This window comes from Lissotriton helveticus, chromosome 1_2, assembly GCF_964261635.1.
Source record: "Lissotriton helveticus chromosome 1_2, aLisHel1.1, whole genome shotgun sequence".
Classification (NCBI taxonomy): Eukaryota; Metazoa; Chordata; class Amphibia; order Caudata; family Salamandridae; genus Lissotriton; species Lissotriton helveticus.
This window is the reverse complement of record NC_136058.1, coordinates 118369941-118397506: the sequence shown is the minus strand read 5'-3', so window position 1 is coordinate 118397506 and position 27566 is coordinate 118369941. Positions and strand designations below refer to the sequence as shown.

General features: G+C 45.8%; 1 protein-coding gene across 2 annotated transcripts in view; it reads left to right on the top strand.

The window, feature by feature from the left end:
• FGGY (FGGY carbohydrate kinase domain containing) overlaps positions 1–27566 on the top strand; it is a 2115431-nt gene that overhangs the window by 1669153 nt on the left and 418712 nt on the right. For both annotated transcript variants that reach the window (XM_078669875.1, XM_078669881.1), the window contains one exon: positions 11377–11524. In XM_078669875.1, the coding sequence (XP_078526001.1) occupies positions 11377–11524 (148 nt within the window). The remainder of the gene's footprint in view (positions 1–11376; positions 11525–27566) is intronic.

Below are 27566 nucleotides of genomic sequence, written 5' to 3'. Positions count from 1 at the left end.
CTGTCCTTGGACAAAACCCAAGTTGTACGGGCCCCGTGACCTCCATCACGGGGGGCTAAAGGTCCGTGTGCGTTTTTTATGTTGTGTCGGGGGGAAAGGGAGCAGCAATATTGGAGGTGGGTGTTTACCGAGCTGGCTTATATCTCTGCTATGTAAGTCTAAAGGAAATCACCCACAGAGAGGGCACTGAGTCTGGTACGGGAAATTATTTCAACACGCCAGATGCCGGCTTCTCGCCGGGACATCTTATGTAGAACCCGGCGCTGATAGTTAACAAATAGTTACCTGGTTTAAAACCCGGCCCCTTTTTATTGAGCCTCTTCCTTTGCAAACGTGTGTGTTGGTTGTGCGAAGGGGGGAGGTGCGGGGTACGAAAGGATTGTTCAGGTCGCGTCCAGGCTGGCCAGGCCTCGGTCATGCGGCCATTCGGTCAGGCCTCGGCCTTGTGGGCGTGCACATAAGGGTTGAACAGCGACCGGTCCCCTGAGCGATAATTAGAACGCCGGAGTATGCCCGGTTTGAATCTCAGTGGTAGATTGCGCGCTGGGTATGCATGAGGCTGCCGGTTCTACCCCGACCTCTCCGGTTGATTACATCGGGAAGCGGCTTCCAAACGAGTGCTAACAGGAGCCCGCACAGCGCTGGGGTCCGACCTCCGGTGCATCGCTCCACGGCCGGGGGAAAACTTTGCTGCGTGGAACAGTTAGCATACCACTCGACCCCCCCCCCACCTCCAGAAGCTTATAGGCATGCGGCGCTGTGGAGCGTGCAATTATGCAGGCACTTGGTTACATTAGGCGTGGGCGGCAGAGCTGCTGGATTTTCGCGCGTGGCATGCCCCCCCATTAGTTACCCCCCACCTTTATTCAGCCTCAGGGTCTGTCCGTGAGTTTCTGTCCACGCGGGGGAGGCTGCCTGCGCCCGGGGAAGTTAGGAGAGCAGACGGTTGCCGTGGTTGGCATTCGCAGGCAAGAAAGGGTAGCAATTTTACAGCCGGGCCTGGAGTGCCTTAATTTGTCGGACATTCCTCCGGAGATTTTGCCCAGGATTAACTTAGCAGGTCGGGCGGTCTGTATTTAATTTACGCGATCAATTACCTAAACGGAAACGCATTCATAGATTGGTAATCGGTGTAGTGGAACAAGGAAACGGGATGCGGACAGTGTGTCCGAGAGGGCAGCGCCTTCATTCGCATGGGCGATCGCGATTAATTTCCTCAGCCAGGGTCCAATCAAAGCCCCAAGCCCCCCCCCCCTCCCGTCCCCGATACACCAAAAGTCTGCCACGATGGCAAGCTGGTGCAGCGAAGGCTGCCGGCTGCTACAGACTCAAGAAAGAAGCGCATCGGGCGGACCACCGGGCTTTGCAGCGGGGATGCACTGGCCGCACCAAGGGTTGAGGCCGCATAGTGCACGTATGGCCACTGTCCTCCTACGAGGTCCCCTGCAGGGACCACGGGCATCCTGCAAGTATCAAAATCAAACAAAATGTGAGAGGCAACAAACAGTGTGTTACAAGAGAAAAGTGGCGTGTGCATGTTACAAAAGAGAACCAACACAGGTTCAAGAGTGGGCGGCGGTTGGTGGCGGGGCCGCATGGGTTAGGATGCATCAGGTCGGAGTGGCAAGCATGGAGTCACTGTAGGAGCGCGGGTACTGGGCCACAATGGGGTCCGTCTCGCGGTCTGGTGCCCATGGAAGGTTGTTGTTGCGGGGCGCATTGAGTGTGATTAGCCGCATTTGCCCCAGGCCCCCATACTTTTAGGGCCCGCGGCAGAGCGTGGTTACTGGGCCTCTTCGGTGGCAGTCCCGCGCCCGGGCGAGCTGGTTTTTTGTCCATTTAGTCTTCCGGCGGCCCCGCTACACCCAAAACCCCACCCCGAGCATTAAGGCCACACTCGGCTAGCATGAAGCCCGTCTCTGTCTCAAACGTCCTTATAGGTGGTTGGCCGGAATGGTCGCCCCCTGACAGCTTTGGCAACATGGGGTATCTTTTCCCCAAGGGTTAATATGAAGGGATTCGGGAGGCGAAGGCTGTAGTTTAAAACCAATTTTACCCACCACCGCCAGCTAGGTGCCACCCCCCTCCCACCCCAAAATTGAAAATGAACGGGGAAACCTATGGCTGTGATGGAACAATCATCCTTGTGTTACAGCTGCACGGCTTGTTTTGCATACCCGGCACGTCCCGTTGCCGATGTGACTGCGGTCCCTACTAGAGGAATGGACAACGAGGCTTGTCAAGTGAAGGGGCATGCCGGGCTATATCTGTTCACCGCTCGCCAGGGTAGGGTCAGGAGTAGGGACAGACGATGGCATCTTTCATCTGACCTGTCAAAGGGCACGTGGTACACAATGATTGGCCTGGTTTTGCCAACTGCGGGAAAGCCAGTGCAAAAAAAGAAGGATTGAGCAGAAATTATTTCTGTCTGAACGGTTGTCATTTGGACATTTCATGTTATTGGAAGTGGTGCAGCTTTATCTACGATTAGCATGGCGTGCTACTGATTAAGGAGCGGCGTGTGAGAAACGTGTTCTGTATTGTGAAGATGTCGGGCTGTTATCCAGGTAGAGTCGCTCAGCCACTGGCATTTTGGTACCCGCAGTCCTGATTATAACGGGGAGTGCAACCCCAGGTGCCAGAACTCACAAACCGAGAAGTCGAATGGTACAATAGGGCGCCAGTTGTGGGAAAGGTGTAGATAGGTATCGCTACTTTCGTTCCCTATTTATAGGATTCAAGGTAGACAATGATCCTTGTTTTAAGTCACATCTCTTTTCTTCCGTTTAACTTTCACTCCGTCTTATGACATTCGCGCCGCCCCCAGTCCTGCCTTTAAGCAACACTTATTTGCCTGGCAAGGCTGGGCTGCCTTCTTATGGTGTTTTTAAGGATAGTTTAATGAAAATGACGGAAAGATAGCAGTGTAACTCCACAAACCTGCCTGCGCGCGAGCGAGAGATCGTGCAGCAGACAAGGATGCAGGTGGGGACGCGCCGTCCGGGGAAGTCAGGGGAGGACAGAGGATGCTCTGCAGCAGCGCCACCCTTCGCTGCCCCTGAGTCCAGTCAACGAGACTCGTTAAAGTTCGCCCACAGTCTGACCAGTTAAGACCTGAAGCATTAGAAGTATTATACCAACGACGCCATAGTTGTTGCCATTGTATTATGCAGCACAACCACGATAAGGCCAATAGCCCTGACCAGTGGTAGGTAATGCTACGTGTTGTGTTACATAGCTGGATGCAGGGACATGGGCAGCAAAAGATCAGTTAGGCGGCACACTTTGCTAAGCTCAGAAGTGCAGCTGGTGTTTCAGGCCACGTCCTTACTCACAGCGGCCACAACAATTTTGAGGCCAGACAGTTTTCCATCCCAATTCAAGACCTAACAAGCACATGTTGCACCCCTCTGGGTGTTACGGACAAAGATTCGGGCGAACATGGAGAGATAGTGGCTGAATACCATCACGTGCGGAGCATATAAATTCAGGCGCTAATGTAATATTGTGGCTTCATAAGTCATAGTATAATGCAGTAACATGCTTACGCGTTTTCACTTAGTACATCGGATTAGGTTCCTGCAGTTAGGAGTTATTGGAAGTGGGAGTTCTAAACAGGCACTGGGGAAACATGGGTGAAGGGGTAAGGCATTAACAAAACTAGCAGTCCTGCAGAAAGCTCTCAGGTTTCCCAAAAACGGTGAGGGAACGGCAGGTGGGTGCAGGTTACCCTACCCCGGGTCCGGCATCAATCCAAAAAACAGGTTGCAAAGGAAAGCCCAGGACTGAACACTTGGTCTTTAGCGTCACTAGGTAACCACATCATGCATCTATAGACATTTAGGTAGCACTTTATTATATTAAGCAGATTTATATAGCGCAAACATGACCCAGTTGCGACACACAGGGACACATTAAATTTGTGGTGGACACGGGGTGATTGAAGGATTTGCACAGAATCACAGGAGGTGGCCGAGACCCTTAGGCCTGCCAGTAAACATATTACATTGTAACAATACCAGTAAGAAGGATAGACGCTTGCCTCAGTTTTAAGGGCTTATTTAAGAACTATTATGGCAAAAACATGGAATATAGCATGATTAAAATTAGCCTCTATGCATCCTGATCATAGTAAACAGAACCCAGTAGAGTTCAATAGTATATCCAACATAGACCTGCCTGCTAGATTGTGAAAGAGGGTTTTGTATGGTGCGAAAATACCACCCTTTATAGGACCTCAGACAAGTGTCTCACACATTACACAAGTATATAGTTCGCAGGCAATGCAGCAATGATCAACAGGCGACAAGAAACATTTTACTTTAAAATATATTCAAGGATTATCTCATAAGACCAATACATTGGAATTAAGGGCCTCAGAATGCATCCAGGTGACGCGGTTTGTAACATTATTTACGTGGCGGTTTGGGACTGATAGGTTGTCCTGGATAGGGACATCTTATTGACAAACACCAGGAATCCTTCAATCGCCGCATCGTTGATCGACAGGCGACATGAAAGATTTATTGTAGAAATATATTCAAGGATTGCCCCATAAAAGCAGTACATTGGATTTAGAGGTCCCCAGAATGTATCCAGGTGGCGCAAAGTTTATCACTGTTTACTTGTGGTCTGGGACTGTTAGGTTGTCTGGGATAGGGACATCCTAGTACGAAGAGTAGGAAACTTCCAACCTTTCGTTAGGGACTTCTCAGATACAAAGACATATAATATTGAGCTATTGGTCGAGAGCGGCGAGAGAGACTTAAAGCCACCTAACAACATGCAGGATGTAAATGAGCTGACTGAGCACTACATAACCTCAATAGGAAATATCGTCAAGGACACCATGCCTCTAAAAATGAAAAAAGTTACAGACAAGCCAAAGAATCCGTGGTTTAGTGGGTCACTGAATGAGGACAGGCGCAAACTGAGAACAGCCGAAAGAAAATGGAGGCAACACCCTTCCTCACCTGAGCTGAAAGCCCTCAGGAAAATCAGAAGCGAATATAACAAAAAGGTAATCAATTCCAAAAAAGAATTTATAAGAGCAGAACTAGACAATGCCAAAAACAGACCACGAAAACTCTTCGAGATGCTAAAACAGCAATCAGATAAACTAGCCAAATCAACCCAAGAAAACTCAAAAACTCCCTTAAGCTGTGAGGAATTCTCTACATTCTTCTCTGAGAAAACAAAATCTCTAGAGGTAGAGCTCTCAAACGCCGCGGTTATCCTCCCGACCCAAACTTTGCCGAGGAGCGAGGCCTGTGTGACAACAGAGAGTAATAAAACAAAGAATGAAGCAAACTGGGACACATTTGAATTATATGACCAGGTCAAGATCGCCAAAACACTGTCAGAAATCAGACCAAACAACCACTATCAAGACCCTTTACCTGCAAAATGTGTAAGATCAGCCACATTGTGGTTCCAATCTGGACCAAAATAATAAACGCTTCACTTACACAAGGGATCCTCCCGGATTGCCTAAAAACAGGACAAGTAGTGCCAATAATCAAAAAACGGACAGCGGACGCATCAGATCCGAATAACTATCGACCAGTAACCAACATCCCTTTACTGGCCAAACTAATTGAGAAATGCGTGCAGAGCCAATTGAAGCAACACATCACCAAGTTCTCCCTACTAGACGAATGCCAATCAGGGTTCAGAGCAGGGCACAGCACAGAAACAGCGATCCTGCATATTGTTGATGACGCGCTACAAGCCCTAGACCAAAATCAAGCTTGCCTATTGATTCTCCTAGACCTGTCATCTGCTTTTGACACAGTAAACCACGAAACACTACTGTCCAGGCTACAGGACAGGATGGGTTTGGCCGGTAATGTGCTGAGATGGTTCAATTTGTTCCTAAGCAACAGAACCCAACGATTCCGGGTTAACCAAGCAATTTCAACCCCTTGTCCTAATGCAATTGGGGTCCCGCAAGGCTCAACACTATCCCCAGATCTATTCAACTTGTATGTCGAACCTCTCACAGACATTCTTCGGAAATCAACGATATCCTACCACATGTATGCTGACGACACGCAAATATACTTAAAGATCGCCTCCCTTGATGACATAGATCTAATGAATAAGACACTAAAGATGGCTATGCAATGGTTAACGACGAATCATCTGAAGTTAAATGCCCAGAAAACAGAATTCGTGCTAATTGCACCTCCAAGGAGCCAGCCGGAAGTAAAGGAATGGACCAAATTGGTGACTGCGCTTAACTGCACACCAACCCTAGTCAACTCAGCTAAATCATTAGGAATCATATTAGATGAGAACCTCGACATGAAAGCCCACATTAATTCAATGGCGAAAAGTGCCCGCTACCATCTGAGCTACTTAAGAAAATTAAAACCATTCATCTCAGAGGCAGACTTAAAATTGGCTATACAGTCCCTAGTCATATCCAGGATCGAATATGGTTGCTCTACATTAACTGGTCTACCTAAAACATCTACAGCACCGCTAAAAGCCTGTCTCAACGCTGCGGCAAGACTTATCACTGGATCGAGGAAATTTGATCATATATCTCCTCACCTGAAAGCACTAAACTGGCTACCTTATGAGGCCAGAATTCAAATGAAGACAGCATGAATTACTCACAAAGCGGTGCACTATAACACGCCAGGTTACCTAAGCAAGAAAATAAAGCTATCGGGAGGAAACACACCAACGAGAAGCGCCAAGGAGCTGCTGTTGAGGCCGGCCTTTTTTCGAAAGAAAAAGACCTATGATCGAGCATTCACTGGAGCTGCCCCCAGAGTTTGGAACTCACTCCCTCCAAGCATTAGGAAGATCCAAAATATTGCAACATTCAAACGAGAATTGAAAAGCCATATGATGAGTAAATACCTGGCATAGGGAAGCCGACGGATCGCTGATATGCACTACTACATCAGCTGAAGAGTGGTCCCTCTTCATGAATACTAATATTGGCAAGAGACTGACTCCACTCACAAGCCTCGGCTGTACCCTGATCGATACCACAGTCCTGTGTGAACAATTGCTGTTTTCATAGCCAAACTATATAACCTCTACCTCACCTTATCTATTGATATGGATCGTGTTATAAGCTAGGCCTTTATCACCTTTTAATACTAATTGCACATATGTTTGGAACATACCTATTTAGGCACCCTTATAGCCACAGCTTCTTTCACCCTATATCTGTTGGCTTTTAGAATTGATATTTGACTGCCAATGTGCAACCTACATTGATGTTATGTGATGTAATGTGCTGAGGTGGTTCAATTTGTTCCTAAGCAACAGAACTCAACGATTCCGGGTTAATCAAGCAATCTCAATAGCTGTTTTTCAGAGCCAAACTATATAACCTATACCTCACCTTATTTACTGATATGGATTGTGTTATAAGCTAGGCCTTTCTCACCTTTTATTACTAATTGCACATGTGTTTGGAATATATTTATTTAGGCATCCCTTATAGCCACAGCTTCTTCTACCTTATATCTGTTGGTTGTTAGAATTGATATCTGACTGTCAATGTGTAACCTACCTCGATGTAATGTGATGTAGTGTGCTGAGATGGTTCAATCCATTCCTAAGCAACAGAACTCAACGAGTCCGGGTTAACCAAGCAATCTCAACCCCTTGTCCTAATGCAATTGGGGTCTCGCAAGGCCCACCTTAGCTACTGATATGGATCGTGTTATGAACTAGGCCTTTCTCACCTTTTATTACTAATTGCACATGTGTTTGGAATATATTTATTTAGGCACCCCTTATAGCCATAGCGTCTTTTACCTTATATCTGTTTGTTTTTAGAATTGATATTAGACTGTCAATGTGTAACCTACCTCGATGTTAAGCGCTCTGATACCCACGGGTCTTGTTCGCGCTATACAAAACTCTATAATAAATAAATAAATAAAATAAATAAAGACTAGGAACCCTTAATTCGTTCCATGGGGATCTCACAATTATTAGAGTGAGGGCAACAACAACTTTAAAGAGCTTGTCTTGAGTTCTCTGCTCATGTCTGCCTTGGTGAATAGTGCTTGTAATTCTCATCCTTCATGGGTATCCGAGTGAGATAATTTGGGAGCTCATGCAGTGAGCAGGTATTTGCTAAAGTAATATCTTTTGGTGCAAAATATCCCTCACAGTCATGCCTTTGGACGCCAGGTCCTTTAACCTGGATCAATACGTGTCACTGCTGAACCACAGGTTTTGCTGCAAGTAGAGAATTTAATAATCTAACCTATGTAATAAAAGGGAGTACAGCTCAAACCATAATACGAGGTCAGTACGTGGGCTTGCTTCTCTTATTGGCGGAGAATTAGCCCTCTATGAGGGTAGCAGCAAGGATGACTAGTTGTCTCTACGCTGGCATCACCCCAATCACCAGTAGTCCCCTCGATTATAGCACCATACAGTATAGAACCAGTTAACAACACCAAGCATGTTACCTACCCCTTAGCAAGTAACACATGGTAATAAACACAGTAATATAAATGGCACGGCATGTCCCTCCTCCTACTTGCCTAACAAGACATTCATGCACAGGGGAAACCACTTGCGGCAAATCCAAAGCAAGTGGTCAAAATAAAAGCATTAAACTTTTCAAGTTCACTGCCAACGCTGAGTATTCCAAAACAGTTCCCCTCCTGGCATATCCAGGTACTACATCCTAGTCCAGCACTACCTCGCACCACCTATCAGAAATTGTAACAGCAGCTGGAAGCGGTGCAGGAGTTCACTGCCAACGCTGCGTATTCCAAAACAGTTCCCCTCCTGGTGTATCCAGGTAATACATCCTAGTCCAGCACTACCTCGCACCACCTATCAGAAATTGTAACAGCAGCTGGAAGCGGTGCAGGAGTTCACTGCCAACGCTGAGTATTCCAAAACAGTTCCCCTCCTGGCGTATCCAGTTACTACATCCTAGTCCAGCACTACCTCGCACCACCTATCAGAAATTGTAACAGCAGCTGGAAGCGGTGCAGGAGAGGTATAGTTTTCAGAATAATAGAATTATTTATATTAAATTCTGGTCCACAATCCTGACTTGAGGCAGTTTTAAGTAGGGGTTAGTCTGTCCCGAGAAGGTGAGCTTAGACAACAATTTTAGGTAGGGAAGGACGTAAGGTAGTAAAAAGAGTAGTGTCCCATAGCTGCACAACATGAGGTAGGCTCTTGGTTAGGGCTATTGCTTCAGCCACCTGGGTCCGACGAGCGCCCCAATGGGGCGATGTGGGAGACAGGTCAGGTCAAGTTGCGGCAGGGTAGGCGTAGGGTTGCTGGCGATGCGGGCCCACACAAACCGTTTCGGTTAAGGGGGACTCTCACCGGCAGGACTTAAAAGTGGTGTCCTGGGGTAAAGGGATGGGAGCTGAGGGAGTTAAACTAGTTGCTCGCATTAGCGAGAGCGGGACCCTTGAGACCTCCAGGACAGGTGGCAGGCATACACCAGTAGCGGGTCCATCCAGGACGGAAAAACCTCCAGTCCACATCCAAGACACGAGCAGTAGCTGGCTGCCAGGCATTTAGTGGGGCAGGGTGCTAGACTCTCAGGGGAACGTGGGGTCAGAGCATACCTTGGCCTATTGATGGATGGATGCAGGAGTGTTGGGCAACACCTGTACTCAGGAATGGCCAACCTTGGTTTCGACAGGATAGGGATAGCCTTCTCACCACCTGGAGCAGGTAGAGGAAAAAACGGGTAGAAAGGTTAGAACCAGTCGGCGACTGCTGGAAGCAATGAGGGGGGACCCAAGCACATTGAGCAGTGATCTGGGTTCCTGTGGCCTCTGGTGGTCAGAATTGTCACCTAGACCTATATGTAGGGCTCGGCCTGCTGCATGCGAAATCCGTTGAATGCGGCGGGCTGGACCTGGGGGACGCGCTAGAGGCAGCAGCAAGTTGCAAATAGAGGAGATTCAGGGAGCTAAGTGGTGGGGGCTCTGGGTGCAGCGGTCGCCATACCCAGGGCTGTGGAGGAGTTACAGGGTGATCCCAAAAACAGGAAAGGCGCAGGAACAGGACCTGAAGCCTCCGGTGCAAAGCACACCGTGCATAAGCCATACATGCTCCAAGGGGTCCTTCTTGGGAACTTGGGGTACGACGGCGCCCCGTTAGTCCTTAGGGCGGTTGTAAACCTGAGCAACCGGGGGCTTGCCATATAGCTCCGCCCGGCTGGGGAAGGTGTGAGTTAACTCTCCCTTGTTCAGAGGGCGGAGCGGGTGGATGATAGGTCCACCGGTGGGAGCAGTTATCCTCCCGGTTCAACACCGGGCTATGGCCACTGGTGTTTCTTTGGCTAAAACTTCAGGTACCTTGCAACGAGGGGTTGCGGGGCGGACGGGATCACCTGTAAGATAACCTACCTTTTATTTGTATAACAAATAAACCTACAGCTTCTTCATTCCAATAACTAGTGTCTGTGTGTTATTTGGGTTTGGGGCTGTGGGCAGCGGCGTACCGATGGGAATACTATGTCAGTTTGACTCTGCTTTCCCCAATATCTCAACACCCTGACCCTAGCTTATCTGCAGCGCTAAGTGACCGAAAGAACGTGCAGCGAGAAATACAATAAATAAATAAATACATGCAAACCATAGCTAAAAAACTTGGGAAAGTTTAATTTCTTTTAATTATTAAAGATGGTTTGTGATGCGTTTCTTTTTCAACAGATCATACAGATATTAAAAAGAGATGCACATGTTTGATGAAATATGCCTGCTATAGTTCTTTCTACATCTGCACATTTATATGAAAATAATGACAATTTGGAAAAATACTCGCCTTCCATGTTCTCCCTTAAGGGTTAGGAGTTCTAAGAGCCTAAGTTATCAGTTATACCATCAGAAAGTCCCATTTGAATACATTAAATTAACTGTCTCTTTTTCTGATATCATTATTTTGAACATGGTCGTGGCACAACAAATACGGCTGTGCAGCCTTTCATTGCTTAAGCATTCTATCGTTTTTAGCCTCACATTTATAGTCATTACACTGAATATTAATAGTGATATGATATGAGCCTATTTCAAGAACTGTACTGCCACATAGTATTTGAAAATCCAATGTATGCTCATAGCACACTACGTTACCTGAAAGTACACTCCAAGAATAGGGTGGAAGGCATAATTCGCTGTTCTTCGTGCTTTCAACCGTTCCAAATCGGAAAGTATTAACATTAAAAACTTTAAACTAAGACATATCACTGTAACATAAAACCGTTGTGCTACAAGCCAGGGGATTAAACCATTATGTTGTGTGGGGATTAAATGGCAGGCACTCGGCTCTAGATTATTTTCATCTCTTTGACATATAGGCATAAATGTGCTGTGTCGCTGAATAAAACGCGTTTCTTTTTTATTGTTTTCCTTGCAGTGGCCAAAATATATATACATACTTGAACCGTCACCTGGATCTGATTAAAAAGGATTCGCCCGTGGGTTTCCTGGCTGTTGATTTCCATGTTTGGCCAGATTTCCATGGAAACAGATCTCCCTTAGCAGATCCGACTCTGAAGGGCATGGTAAGAAACAGTACAGCATGTCTTTGAGAAAACAAAGCAATAAAACGTTGGCACCAGAAGGTTGAGTTGACATCCGCCATTTTGCTTCACTATCCACTGCCTGGCACGGTTTCTCTGAAGTATTCGTGTGCATTCCCGAATAGCCTAAAAGTGTTTACAAAATGCTAAAGCCCCAAGTCGTGTGCATAGAAGTCCAAGCAAGCAGAAAGAAGTGACTGAAAAATATGTTTTCCATTAAGAGGGTGGAGTAGTAGAATATTTACCCAGAAACCTTATAGTGGGACAGTATGTTTGTCTTGCAGTAGAGTTCACCAGCGTGATTAATTTCATTGAGAGTCAAAGGACAAAGCAAGTTGTGGCCGCACTATTCTAATTCTATAAAAGCAGGGACTTGTGGGATGATTTGCCGTGTTCCAGGCATAAGTAGAAATTCAATGTTTTCAAGATTTATGGAGTAAATCGTCCCCACCACTAGGGGGCACCCTGAGGTTGCTGCCTTATAGCACCATTGGTTAGAGCTGGCACTGTATAATGTAACATAAATTGGGCATTTCTGAACCCACTTTCCTCCAGAAAAGAGGAAGACAGGAGGAGGTGTTGAAGAGTTAGCCTGTGGCTGGGGACATACCCGCCAAGTGGTTCAAAGTCATATGCATCACCCTCAGGCAGATCTATTATTTTAGTCAGCCCCGTGGCATATTGGGACTCAATAGTAAGTGAAACTAAGAAGTAAGTTAAACTAGTAACAGAATGCAAAGTGCTGTTGCACAAAAAAGCAGGGACTGGCTGATGTGTTACAGCTAACAAGTGCACATTTAGCAGCTGTGCATGGGGAAAATATAGTGAAAGAAGAGGTGCTAAACTATCCTGATCTAAATATTGGAACATGCATATTTCATTTTAGTACAATTGAGTATCTGTTAGCAGAGAACAATAAGAAACCGAGTTATTGTCATTCTCCCCACAGTGTATTTATGTCTCTGGGAAATGTTCCTTATGGCATCCTATGAACGCACCATTTATGATCTGATATGATATGCTATTTATATTGTGCACAACTACTCCAAGGAGTGTCTCGGCGCAGTTCTAACTGAGCAGTCAGTGAAGAAGAGTTAGACCTGCTCGAAGAACCAGATTTTCAGTAATTCCACTGGATGCTTATTCCATGCAGACACGCCCAAAAAGGTTAGCGATCTATCTCCTGCTCTCTGTTGCTAGATCCTATGAGTGGTTGCCAGATATTCATTGGTGGATCTTAGCTGTTGTGGAGAGTTGTAGAAGCTGAATCTGATTCTAAGGTAGATTGGTCCTGTATAATAGAGGGCTGTGTGTACCAGAATCAAGGCCTTGAATTTAACTCTCTTCTTGATGGCCAACCATTGGAGATCCTGAAGGTGTGAACTGATATAAGTCCGCCTTGGAATACTGAGCAAAAGTCGAGCCGCCGCATTCTGGGTCACCTGGAGTTTCTCCATTATGTTTTCAGGAAGGACTAAATATAGAGCATTGCCATAGTCTATATGGGATGTAATTAATGCCTGAATAACTGTTGTCTTTGAATGGAATCATAGGAGAGGCAGAAATTTCTTAAGGGATCTCATGATACCAAAACAGGTCCCTGCCAACCTTTTAATTTGGGGAGTGAAAGAGAGTCCATTATCAAAAGTAATCCCCATGTTTTTTAACAAATCTTATTGAGGACTGGGGAGGGGGCGTCGCCTGGCCAGAAAGTTTGCCAGAACTTTGGCTGGAACACCCCAAAGAAGAGAATTTCAGTTTTCTCCTCATTGCATTTCAATTGCACCTTTGCTAGTCAATGAAAGACTGCAGTAAGTCAAATGTATATAAGAGAGTCCTTCAGCACTGTTCCCTTGTCCTGTGATAACAGCAACTGTGTATCATCCAAATAGGAGATCCCTTTCGCTCCAAATTCTTCTGCTAACTGGGCCAATGGGGTCTGGTATATATTAGACAGCGTGGGGCTCAGAGCCATACCATGGGGAACCTCTTTATTTACTTCTTGGGGGCTTGCAGACATAGGGGAATCCAGACCTGTTGGCTTCTGTGTTCTAAAAAAGATTTCAGCCAGTTCTGAACTTGCCCTGGCACTCCAATATCCTAAAGACAATCTAGAAGGAGTTCATGTAGGATTGTGTTGAAAGCTGCTGACAGGTCTAACATCAGTAGCTACCACCCCCATGTCCAGGGTACCTCTCATATGTCCCAATACCTCTACCAGTGCTGTTTCTGTGTTGTGCTCTAGAGCCTTATTGACTTGAGTGTAGTAGCTTGTTCACTTCCAAGAAGTTCGACAATTGTCTTTTCACCTGCTTCCCTAAGATTTTGAAGAGGGCAGGTAGTAAGGAGATACGCCTATAATTAGCCGGGAAAGCTGAATCTGCTGCTGGCTTTTTCATGAGTGGCAAAATCATTTCCTGTTTCCATACGCTAGGGATGGTAGCTGTCCTTATTGAGGTATTGAGAATCTCATTGACCACTTGGTTAATGATGCCTGTCCTGGCAACTAAATGTTAAGGGGGCCATGGGTTTCTACGGAAACCTGACTTTAAAGTTTTTAGGGCCCTAAACGAACACTCCAGAAAATAGTTTCGAAGGAGCTCAGCTTTATACTACTCTTAGTAATCTCCTTACTTTGTGAAATTGGCCCTCTGTCTACAAGCGGTGTCCTGCCTGCTGAGAGGCTAGCCTGAATGCTTAAGATCTTGGTAGAGAAAGAGCTTGCAAGCTTTTCACACCATTCAACTGATGCTGCTTGGGAGTAGGTGCAGGGCGATGTAGTCGTAAAGCTCTTAACTAATGAGATCTCTTTTGAGCTATTACCGGCCTTTCCAATTTGCTCCTCAAAGTAAGCTTGTTTCGCTTTAGTTACGGCCACATAATATTCCTTTTGTGCTTTTTTAAAAGGCACTTTGTCCGCTGAGTTATATTCCCTTCTCCATTTACGTTTCAGTGCCTTACAATGCTTTTTTTCTGTTATAGGGGCGGCTGAAAAAAGGGATTGGAAGGTGTGGTTCTGTGAGCTCTGCTCTGGAGGGCAGGAGCCAACTCCTCTGTAGCATTTCTAATCCAGTTATTGTATTTGAATACATCATCCTCCAGAGTGTCTGATAGGACCGTAATGTTATGTTTTAATAACTTTGTGAATTCTAGAGGATCTATCTTGTTAATGGCATTCACATTATGGGTAAACCCGCTTGATAGCTGATCAAGTTTTGCTGAGAGCTGCCAGGCAAATCTAATCAAATAATGGTATGACCTAATCAGTGGTTGTGGGTCTTCCATTTGTAATGCCACATTAGAGCAAACTTAGTCCAATATGTGGCCTCCTTGGTGTGCTGATTTCACCAATAAAGGCTCAAGCTGAGCAGATTCATGGTCTCTTTAAATTCCATAGCCTCACTGTTGTTTATGTTTAATTTGTCTAGGTGTAAATTGAAATCACCTAGAAACAAAAAATCTGAGTATCTTATGGCTAGGTGTGTAATGGCTTTATCTAATAATTTTAAAAAGGAGCCAGCCGGTCCCGGTGCCCTATAGACTAAAACTCCTGCTACTGAGTGCTGATGTGATAGGGTAATGCAAAATCCAAAGGCTTCTGCTCCCATCAGATCATTAATCTCTGGACATTGACATCCCCATTGCTCTTTCACGATGACTGCCAGTCCACCTTCCCTCCCCCCTTGAAGATACTTCCTATAAATCTTAAAACCAGTGCTGCGCTCGCTGCGTGCATCCGCGCAGCGTGCCTACATTTAAGCTTGAGCCCCAGTGACGACTAGAGTACGGACTAACCCAAAAATGGCTTATCTAGTAGTCCGACCTAGAAGATTCTTTTTCTCCCTTCCTCAATCGAAAAACCACTACCCCCGAACTAGCAGCAACAACACGTAAACAATTAAATATTTTAGACTTTAGTTTTGTGTAAAAAACATAAAAACAAGTTCAGGTTAAGACAACCACAGTTACAAATAGTTAAAGTGCAGCAGCAAAGAAACACTGTGCTAATCACGGATCAACCTTTGTTTATAAACTTGAGGACCGTCTGCTTGTCTTGGAAAAAATGTGAGGTCCCTGGCACCAGTGTCGGGGGTGATTGCACTGTTTTAAGTAAATTCTAAGGAGGGTTAGGCCAGATTCTGCCCTTAGCTTATGCCTCCCTTTCTTGCCTTCTGAGGACTGGGGATTCTGCTCACAGCACGGTAGGCTCCAACAGATATTTCGATTCCCCTTCCGATTTAGGTCAGGTGGACACTCCTATAGCTGAATTCACCCGAGTTATGTTCTAAGAAGTTTGATACCTGGTATATCCCTCCTGTGAATCTGTCTTTCTTTATTTTCCCTTTTCTCCTTTTTGTCGGTATGGTTCAAAAGAGGTGAACTTTGACACAGGACTTGGGGGAGTGGGGGGGGGTAAAGGGGAAGTTTTGTTCTGGTTGTGTATGATGTAATCTTTCATAAAAAGGGACTTTAATGATTTAGATCTTATGGACTTTCCAATGCTGAAACTTAGATCTCATAACTCCCATCATATAGACTTACTACATAGAATTATTATTGGTAAGGTTGATTGTTGTGTGTAAGTGTAGCTAATGAAAATGGAGTTGCAGTGTTTGCAATCATATGGCTGGTTCAATAGTTGTTTGTTTTGATACATATGTTTTGCATTGTGTGGTTCAATAAAAACATTTGTAATTTAAAAAGTGAGTTATTAATTGGAGGCATGGTTGCCCACCACTAGTAATAAAGTTTCTAACCTGTTGGGTACAGGTAAATATTTCAATACCTTAAACCTGAGCTCAAACCCCAATAACTATGGCACAAAGCATAAAGGTTTAACTTAAAGAAAAATGTAAAGCATTTAGAAGTAACAAAAGAGTTAAAAAGTCAAAACAAAAACCCAAGCAATAAAAATCCCACTCCAATTTATAAAAATTAAAAACAATTAAATCATCAAAATGACTCAAAATCCAATGAGGAGACATGGAGAAATTAATCTTTGAAGATTTAGGAGAAAAAGTAGTAAGAAAAAGTAAAGTTCTTAATAGAAAGTACTATTTACATGTGACCAGGACCTAAATGCGATTTCAAACTGAAGGTGATATATATGAACATACAACCAACATGTATACCTAATATGGTGCAGATGTTGAATGGGTAAAAAATGATCAAGGTATAGCATCAAGTGCATGAGCTAATTGTTGGATTATTGTGTTACTGGCATGACGGACAAATAAAACTATATCTAAAGCTGTAAAACATTTGAAAAAAGCTTGGGAATACCAGCAATATACTTTCCCAGTCTGAGGAGTCTGTTCCTCAACCTAACTTCTAAACCATGCTTTACCATTGGTAATCCAAAATGGATCCCACTAATGTCGGTCCCACACTTGCATTCAACAAGGAGTTTCACTACCTCACCATATATACTCCCTGTGCACACACCACTCACTCACTCTCGAGCCCTAGCAAAGCATGCTTGGTGTGGGTATCTAGACCACAGAGCCATGCTCTGTAAGAACCTTTCACACAACAAAGGCCTCAGCAAGGTGACATGACTGCCATGCACACTTAAGTACTAAGAAAAGGTGGGTACTGTTGAAAATTACATTTGAGCTATTCGGGGCAGGAGTGCAAAACCAGACAGGGAAATCTCCCCAACCAAATAGAGTACAATAAACACCTGCTAATATAATTCATTGTGTGTGTATACTGATTTGGAATTCTCATAAAATTGTGTTTTTTTCATGAGTTGCGAAATGCCATGTAGACCTTAAGACCTTATGTCGCCAAACTAGTCTCTTGGGTTTTAGAGGGGATCCTGTGATTGACACAATTTGCCAACCTATTTAAAGGTTTCACAGAAAAATGAAAGACTTAAAGTTGTCATGAGTCTCAAGTGTATCTCCCTGAAGAAATGCTCAAGCTTAGTGGGTCTGTAATCAGCCCATATTTGTGGCCTTCTCTTAGGACCTTTGTACTATAGAGTGCTGCAGTGGTCGAATATTTGGCATCTTTTTCAGGGAATATATTTCACAGAGATTGTTCTTTAGCTAAACATTGAGCAAGCAGAGATACAATATGATTACAGAACGAATGCCAGCAGGTCAACGAAGTTTTGTTTCTACTGAAAGGAAGTTGTCGTTTGAAGGTGCAAGACCACATCATTTATCACTACTGTTTGCAGGTTCCTTTTCAGTGAAATGTCTGGCAAGCAAAAGGGACCGGTGTGGGATCTGTCTGACAATGGACGATTTTTCATTGGTTCCATCAACCACCTGTGGGCACATTGTAAAAGATCCTATCAGAATTAGTGAAGGACTTCTGGCATTCGACGGATTGCCCTTGAGGCAGGGTGCCTTCTAGGTCTAGCCAAAGTGACGGCTGATTGAAACGTAGAATATCTGGTTGATGTTAGTCACTAAAGACTGGACTCAGAGATTTTGGGGAGTTTGGTGGTTCTTTGGTAAAATGTCTTGTGGGCCTCTTTCTGCCCAGGCTGAGCACTCAGCTTCCCAGATTTTCAGCAGAAGGCCACGCCCTGAAGTGACAGGAGCAAATGTGTTTCTCCTGGATTGGTGTATGGGTGTATCCTTAGGACTGCTCCTGCTTTAATCATAATCCCCAGATTCTTTACATGATCCCAGAGGTAGAAAGTAGAGCTACTTATGAATTCCATTTTACGAAGAGATCAAGAATGTTTTCCAACTTTACTTTAATCCAGAGTTGGACCCTGAATTAAAGATTAAAGAAGACTCTTCATTAATCCAGCTTCTTCTTTGGAAGGCCTGCTCAAGGCGACTCGGAGCTCCGTCATCCCCTCTTTTGGCACTGGAAACAGGTTCTTTTGTTTTGGATCATTTCCATATGCCTTGTCATTTCCCAGGCCTTTTGACCTCTTCATTAGAGAATCAGTGAGTGTGGGCTTTTTTAAAAGTGATAAGACAATACAGATAAGTTGGATCACCTGTTAATTGAATGGGGTTTCCATTGTCACCTGATGGAGTGCAGATATTACATTTTCTTTGTGATTTGACATCAACCTAGATAGGTTATAAAACAAATAACATCTGTAGTTGAGCAATTTCTTTTAATCGTAAGTGGGGAAGCCATAGTGAGCGTACACCTGTTAGCATACCATTTTTTTAGTGGAGCAATGCACACAACATCTGATGTTTAGGGATTCCCCTTTCTCCCTCCCACTTCTACCTGTCCCTGTAGATCCTTGAAGTAGTCCCTATCAGTCTGGAAACTCTGTGTGTGACTGGAGTTAGCTATTCTGACCACGGCAAAAGTTGTGTCTGGACTGTTGGTTGTGATCCTGAAGAAAAAGTGGTAGAGAAGTCTTCCTCCCCTAGAGTCCCCAGACTGGGCATCCCTGAACGAACTACAGGAAGTTTGGGAACATTTGAGTATGTCCGCCCACATCAGAGTAATTGCCCTCACCCTACTGGCAGCCCTGAGACGGGACTGGTCGCCTTTCTAAATTTGTGGTGCAAGAGTGGCCTCTAATGGGCTATTTTCGCAGAGGCGGGCCACCGAAGGGGGCTCAAGAGCCATCGCCATAACCCGCGGGGAGCCCCCAGTTCAGTTAGGCGGGGGCAGTGGCGGCGCAGGAGATGCCAATTTGGCGCAAAAACGGGGTCGCCCCAACAAGAGGCAGGGGAAGCCCCCAAAGGTGTCCGTCACCCCCCCTTCGCATCGCAGCCAATGGGGGGGCAGGCGCACTGAGCCCCCTTGGTAGACCGACCGGAGCCCACCCGGTGCCCACCAACTACCGTACAAAGCGTCTGGCGGGAGCCTACCCCGCGGTGCAATGAGGGCTGCAAGACCGGAGCCCACCCGGTGCGTCCCAGCCTGTGGGAAGAAGCGGACACCGCGTGGTGGAGCGTCTGTCAGGAGCCTACCACACGGCGCACGGAGTCCCCTCGGTAGAGCGACCAGAGCCCACTGGGTGCCCTAACAACTCCCACAAGAAGCGTCTGGCGGGAGCCTACCCTGCGGCGCCCTGAGTACGGCAAGAACGCGACTGGAGCCCACCCGGTGCGCCCCAACCAGCCGCCCGCCGGAGCCCACCCGGGGGGGGGGGCGCGTACCCGACAGAAAGTCGCCCGTCGCAACCGGAGCCCACCCGGTAAGTACGGGAAGCGAGGACACAACACCTGACATGACCGGAGCCCACCTGCGTGTGCAGGACTGCCTGAGAGCCAGGTAGCAAGGGGCCTTTTTTCGGTGGCGCCGAGGCAGCGCAACCACCCCCCTTCCCTTCCCTCCACATCCTACCTTGTGGCAGTCGAAGGGGCTAGGATACCTGCTGCAACGCGCGGGGCCCGACCAGCAGCACCAGCAAGCAGGAGAGGAGTGGCCCTCTGGCCCGGGGGAACTCGTTTGAAGCAACGTCGGGCGCCCTCTAGTGGAAGAAGAGGGCTACAAGCTGAAAGGCAAAGACAACAAGCATTGGTGCAACAGGAGGTTTTGGCTTTTGGGCTTTGTTTTGGTGCACAATCACAGCGGCAGCCCCCCGCCAACACAAGCCACAGCGGACAAGTTTGGTGCAGGGACATTGGCGGCAGCACCCCGCCCAGCCACACAGGCAGCGCTCAGCAGCAGCAGCGGCACCCCGCCCAGGAAGGATGGCCAAAAAAGGGGGCACGCGACAAGGCTAGGCTAGGACGACCTGAATGACCTGCTGAGGAGAATACGCCCTGCCTCAGAGGTGCATGGGGACGAATGGTTGCAGGAGCATATCGATCGCAACCAAGAAGAGGGGACGAGCGAGATAAGGCGCAACGCAAGCACGCCACCAGCGGCTAAGAGGAGTAGGAGGGTGTCAGCGACGCTCGCGGAGGCGGCAAAGACCACAAAGACAACGAAACAGGTATCGAGCCACCTGCAGCCAGCACGGCGGCGGCGGGACCGGACAAGGGAAACAATGAGACACCAACCAGCGGTGAGCATATTAGCGCAGTTATTCAGGAATGTTGCAGGACCATGGGGCTGCTGTTATTAAAGGGGTTGGGGGTACAGAACGCAGTGTCGGCGGGGGCGCAGACAAGCACAGGGCAGGGGCCCTTGCGGGCAGAGGGAGCTACAACCCCGCAGGGAGTGGAGGCCACAAGGGCACCTTGGTACCTGATCAACCCAGGTACGGTGCGGCAGCACCGGATAGGGGAGAAGACCACAGCAGCTACAGAGGGGGGGGTGGGGTCACCCACGGTGGCGTGGGGGAACGTCCAGCTCCTGGGCAGACCTCTCACTGCTGTAGACATACCTGAGGCCTACGCGAGACCTTCACCAGGCCCCGCATCCATGACCACCAGAGCCACCGGCCTGGCTAGCCTCATACCCTTAGCAGTAAAAGAGAGAATATGGCGAAAGGAGTTCATAGATATCTTCTCGCTACTGGAAGTACAGTTAGAAGGGCTAGACTTGACGACATGTGACAAGATAGGAAGGAAAGGAGAAGGGAGCGCAAGGAACGGACATTCGCCAATTGGTTAGATGCATTCAGAATAATGGCATGCATCATAGTCGAGAAATTCCCGCGCTGCGCAGCCGATCTATGGCTTTACGAGGTGAACATTCACAACGCGCAAAGGCAGTTCCAGGGCGAGGCATGGCTAAAATACGATAAGGGCTTCAGGCTAAAAATGCGAACACACCCGGAAATGGAATGGAATGAAGAGGACTTTTCCGGTTTCATCCATAAAATGATGGTAGCGAAAGAAGCTAGGACATGGGGGGGGGGAGAGCACCCCTTTCGTGGATCCTTTCAAAGGGGGAAAGGAAGGCCTTTTCAAAGGCACAAACACTTCAGCCCAGGGAAAGGAACACACGCAATATGCTGGAAATTTGAGGCCAACGAATGTACATATGGGGCAGCATGTAAATTCCAGCACATAGGTTCAGCATGCGGGGAGGGCACCCGGTGGCAAGCTGTAAGCGCAAAGATTACCCAAAGCGCGATAAAAGGGAGAAAAAGAAGCAATGAGGCAGGCAGAGAGGCCAGGGAGGGTGGAGCGCGACAGGGGAACACCCCGCTAGCATGGTCCCCCATCAACACGCAAAGATTACGCGTGCTAGCCAACAGATACCATAATATGACAGATGCGGAAATATTGGTAAACGGACTTAAGAGAGGGTTTCCCATCCCATTCAGAGCCCCCCTGCCCCCAGCTGCGAGAGGAATTTGAAGTCAGCGATGCAGCACCCGGCCCGGGGGTGGTAGCCAAAAAGATAGAGAAGGAGAGGCAGTTGGGCAGGATCGAGGGCCCCCTCCCAGCCACAGAAAGCGAGGAGTTGATAATTTCACCACTGGGGGTGGTACCAAAAAAGGAGTTAGGGCAATTTAGACTGATCCACCACTTGTCATTCCCGGATGGGTTGTCAGTTAACGATGGGATTGAGTCGTAGGTGTGCTCGGTGAGCTACTCCACGATCGAGGATGCGATAGACCTGAAAAGGGCGACAGGCAGCGGAACGCTCATGGCAAATGTAGGCATTGAATCAGCATTTCGCCTACTCCGAGTCCACCCCGACAGGTTTCCAGTGGGAGGGACAATACTATCATGACAAGGCAATGCCAATGGGATGTTCAGTGTCATGCACATACTTCGAGTTATTCAGCACATTCATTGAATTGGTGTTACATGACAGCCACCCGGCAGGCGGAAAGCTACATTACCTAGATAATTTCTTGTTTACCGGCCCAGCGGAGTCCCCCGAGTGCAAAGACAGCCTGGGGGCATTCATTAAGCTAGCAGGAGAGCTAGGGATCCCCTTGTCCGAAGACAAGACGGAGGGACCAATGACCAAAATCACGTTCCTGGGGATCAAGCTGGACTCAGTCTCTGGGACATCTAGGCTCCCCCCCCCCGAGAAAGTAGAGGACTTTAGACAAGAGATAAAAAGCCTATGCGGGTGAGGAAGATACAGCAGCTCATTGGGAAGTTGTGTTTCGTAACCAGGTTCATACCAGCAGGCAGAGGGTTCGCTCGGCGATTGACACAACTCACGCACGGCCTCACCCACAAGCACCACCACGTCCGGCTGGGGGCGGAAGTGAAAAGGGACCTCGGGATGTGGGACACCTTTCTAGCAGACTTTAATGGGGTGCTAATCTGGAGGGAAGGCTGGCTGACCTGCAAGCTGATCGAGCTCTACACCGATGCGTCAGGGTGCACAGGGTTTGGAGCGATCTTGAGGGACAAGTGGTGCGCGGGCCAGTGGCTCAGCAGCTGGCACAGGCAAAGCGTAACGGGCAATATAACATTCTTGGAACTCTTCCCAATTGTAGTACCTCTGGTAATTTGGAAGGAGGAGCTCCGGAACATGAAATTGACCCTATGGTCTGACAATAAGGGCATGGTGCAGGCAGTTAACAGGAGGTCGGCCATGTGCCCGGACACACTGAGACTAATGCGACGTCTGGGTACCTTGCAGCTGGAAGGCAACATAGATCTGCGAGCAAGGCACGCGCCAGGGGTGGAAAACAAAATAGCAGACGCCCTATCCAGAGCCAAGATGAGAAAATTCAGGGAATTGGCGCCCAGGGCAGACGCAGACATGACCCCCTTCCCGCCGCAGCTGTGGAAACTGGCAGGGTAGACCTTTCTCAGAACTGATCGCACACGCGCTAACCCCCGGCGCAGCGCAACGGTACAATAAATATGTAGCGACAGTGATGAGAGTAGGGGGCATACAATTCCTTGCTAACCCGGGAGACATGCACAGGGCGGCGGAGCAATTTATTGGATGGGCTTACGAGGACAAGAGGTCTAGGTCTTGGGCACAAGCCCACCTGGCAGCCGTAGCGCACCATGCAAAGTTGGAAACAGGGCACAACCCAATTGCATCCCACTACATAAAGACAGCAATGAAAGGCTGGAGGAGGAAAGAGGGAATGAAGTTGGATACAAGGTGCCCAATAGATTTCGAAATGCTGGGGGCACTGCTGGGGGCATTGGAGAGCATAGCGTAAGATGAGGTTCTGTGATTCTTAACCCATGGGTTCCATTTTGTGTACGGCAGCCATTTTGTGGTTGCCCTCACATAGGCCATGATTGTGGCTGAAACTAGTCTTTTAAGGACATGTAGACCTTAGCTTGAGTTCATGCTGACTCCTGTTTGACCTGAGTGAACTGACCCTGCTGCCTGAAGCTGACCTTGTTAAACCAGTTCCTGCCCTTTAGCTGATCAAGATTGAGGATCAAAGCACAGGACATTGTAGAGTTTGGTATGCACACACACACCCCTTATACTGCTTTCTGTTCCTTCTTTTATGGTCTGTTTATGATATGGGTTGTGGTCCTTTTATTATGGGTTTGTCCGGCTTGTCTAAGGAAGAATGTTGGGTTTGTTCAATGATTGATTATGGGCCGGACAACTGTAAAATGGGTTTGTCGTTTGGCAGACCTTGCATGTCCATGTTAGGCATTTTTTGCATGCTTGCAAAAGCTAGGACTGCCCCTTACTTGTTTGCTGAAGTTTGTAACCCTAAACATATAAAAGGCCTCTGTTTTCTGTATTCCTCAGACTACCTCATTCAGTTGCTACGGCTTCTGTGTGACGTGGCCTCACTTATTAAATTTAATAAAGATGTCTTTTCATATTTTCAGCTTCTGTTCCAAGTTCTTTTTTTTATTAGTAAGTATTCCCTGAGAATGAAGATTTAATTTCTTCAAATGACGCGGCCAACGTGGGCTTCATCAGAGAAGTGACTTTCTGTGGGAGTGATCTTATCAGAAGACTGAAATCTACTGAGGAGAACAGGACGGGACTCTACTACTCTGTGCACAGGAATTCTGGAGATTCTCTGTTTCTGCAGCCCAGTATATTTCTGATCTTCCTGATTTTGATCCTCCACATGATGTCACTCCTGACTGAGAACCTTTTTGGCGTGAGTATTCTAAAAAAGACCGTTAGGTCATGTAGAACTTGACAGTTAGAATTTGGATAACCTCTTGATTAGTAAGAATAAGAAGTACAAGTGGGTCGCTCCCACGACTTTGTTTGATTTCTTGGTTTTGATTTGATTGTTGCAATTACCAAAGCCGAGGGGTTGGTTTCTTGGTTTTGATTTGGTTGCTGCAATAACCAAAGCAGAGGGGCTCGTATATTTGCGAGTGTATTGGTAGAGATAACCCCTTGAAGTTTGAAGCTAGATTAGTGAGCTATAAGATGCCTGGTATTAGCAAATTTAGGACTGTAACTTTGGAACTTTGGAATTTGCGTTGGACAACTTTTGGATTTGTATAGGTTTGTATATGCGAATTGCAATTTGTGTAGGCAGGCAATGAGGAGATATTTCTCCATTTGGTTTAGTTGAACGGTGCACGTACGAAAAGTACCTTAAGCACCACTTTGACTATAATACTTTCGTATTCCGCAGTATTTTTTGGCATGCCTGTTCTCAAGCTCACATGGAAAAATGTGTTGCTTTTTGGGAAGGTACCATAGTGTGATGTGAAGTAAATTAGCCGGCCCCCCTAGCGGGAAATATCTAAATAGGTTTAGATTTACAAACATATTCCTTCCTTGGTGATTTTGTATCCCCAGGGAATTAAAATATGGACATAATACATACAAGGATCCTTTGTTCTGCGCAATGTTATGAATGAAAATATGCAGAGCGATTTTTTGGTGTTCTGCTAGCCAAAGCTAGTGAATTGAGTGTATTTTCGCTTCTTGGATGTACATCAGTCTGTTGGGCTGTTTTTGCAGTCTTTTGGAACACTATTGAGAAGCGCTTCTTGTAAATATGACTTACAACTAGTATTTGCAAATGGTTTGGTTTAAGTACAGTCTGTGGACTGTCCTTGGTTTCTGTCCTGAGTATTGAGTTGTGGGTTAAATGTGTGTTTAAATGTCTATGTGGTTTTCCCATTAGTGCAACTACTGTAGGTAAATTGCGATGGCGCTATTTATGAAATGCATGGCTAAAAGCTCACCGTATTGTGTGTCCTGAGTGTTTCACCCCTTTCTGTTTATGTCTGAAATGAGCTCAATGTCTGTTCATGGTTTTTCTTGATGTTTTCAGTCTATTAAGCAAAATGTCTAAATGCTTAAAAACATAAAATTAAAATTCACATTCACTAGGAATGAAAAAAGCCTCAAAAACGAAAATGGTGTGTTTCTGTAGAAAAACAAACTTATAGCATTTTACTTACATACATTGTATTAGAAATTAACAGGCAAACACTTTCAAATTTTGTCATGTTTCAAGTTAGGCTTCTGTGCTTAGGCTTATAAATGAATGCGTTTAAAATGATAGGCAAGGGTTGCAGCTTGCTTTTATATGTGAAATTAGCAAAAATGATTGGGTTTATTAAAAATAATTATTAATTATGAAAAATAATTATTAAAAATAAGTGCTACCAAATTCGTTTTTTACTATTCATGAAGCTTAATGCTCATACTATGACCTTATAGCATTATAATTTAATTTAAGTTGTACTGTCCTGTATAATGAGGACATTAGCATATGGAATTTTACCTAGCGCAGGCGTAAAAAACTCATTTTTCTAAGGATTTACATGGGATATGTCTAATGTCCTATCTCTGTAATTTGTAAATAACATTCTGAGGATGATTAATATGTATCACAAGTATAGGATATTTATTTTTAAGTGCCCCAAACATCAAAATCGAATTTGGGTAAAATAGACCATTTAAAACAGCATTCTTGCCATTTATGATAGCTTTAAAGTGTTTTAGGCTTCAGTAAATGCATACATTTAGGTACAATACAAATTTGCAGACTGTCCCCATTTGGGGTTTGCTTTTAAATGACCCAGTGAGATCCATTTAAGGTTGATGAAATGAGTACCATTGCAATAAGCATTTGTTCTAAAAACTGGTATGTGTGTTATTAGGTTCTGTGAATTATTCACAGTAAATGTTGTTTAATAATCTGAAAATGGAGATAATTTTTAGCGCCTGAAAAAGAGAAAATATTTTTCAAAATAGAGTCTATTATTGCAGGTTAGGAGGAATTAGGAAGGCCTTTCGTCTTTGGCAGCCTCAGAATGAGCAGAGGGTGGGGGCTAGGAGAAGCTGCAGAGCTGGCTCAAGCCGCTGAGATGCTATCTTTAGTTTCCCTGTAAACAATGGAAGGAGGCTGTCATGTTGACATTTGTGACCTTTTAAATTAGGGCCTTGTCTCTGTGGAATGCAGAATGACCTTGCTAAAAGGGCCTCTAAAAGAGGGGGGTTTCTGGTTTCTCCATAAGAACATCAATAAAATTAAAGAACTTCCAAAGGGACAATATAAAAAAGGGTTTCTTTGAAGTTCCAATATCATGCTAAATGCTCTGCAGAACTGATACATTTGTATTTCTGCTCTAAAAAATAATGTCTGCTAGTTGCTTTTATTTGACCGAAAATGAAGCATTGCATTAAGTTTTAGACAGAAAAAAAGATGAAGCTTTTTATTGAAATTTTGAAGGCTACATGCCTAAGTGAGAACGAATTGTGGCGCAAGGCTAACATTGATTGTCAGTGAAAGAATTTTACTTTTGGAAAGATAAAAGGGCTTCATGTTGCAAGGTGACTGACAAGATGGTAACAGTTAAGTAATGGAAATGTATTTTTGTGTCTGTTAATGTGTATTATGTTTTGTCTTCTGATTAAAAGTTATAATTGATGTCTGTTTGTTATGAGAAATGTCTCTCTTTTGTGTGTTGTGTATTTTATTTTTGCTTCTGCCCACAGATCATTCATGGATTGTTCTGGGTGATTTTAAGGCTGACAAGACACGTGCGTTTGGTTGGTTAAAAAGGGATGTGTTTTTGCGTAGCCTTTGGGAAGAAATGTTCATGTGTTTTTTTTTTTATGTTTGTGTATTTGGTCCTATCATGAATTGTTCCTGCGGGTCCTGTGTGTCAGTAGAGACATAGTGGGTTGTATTTGACAGCCGAATGTCCACTAAATGGTGTTTTGCTGTCAAAAGGAGGGTGAGGATTTTAAACCTGACAAATTAAGCAAGCCCAAATATTGAGTTTTGGGCTGCAGGTTCACAGTGCAT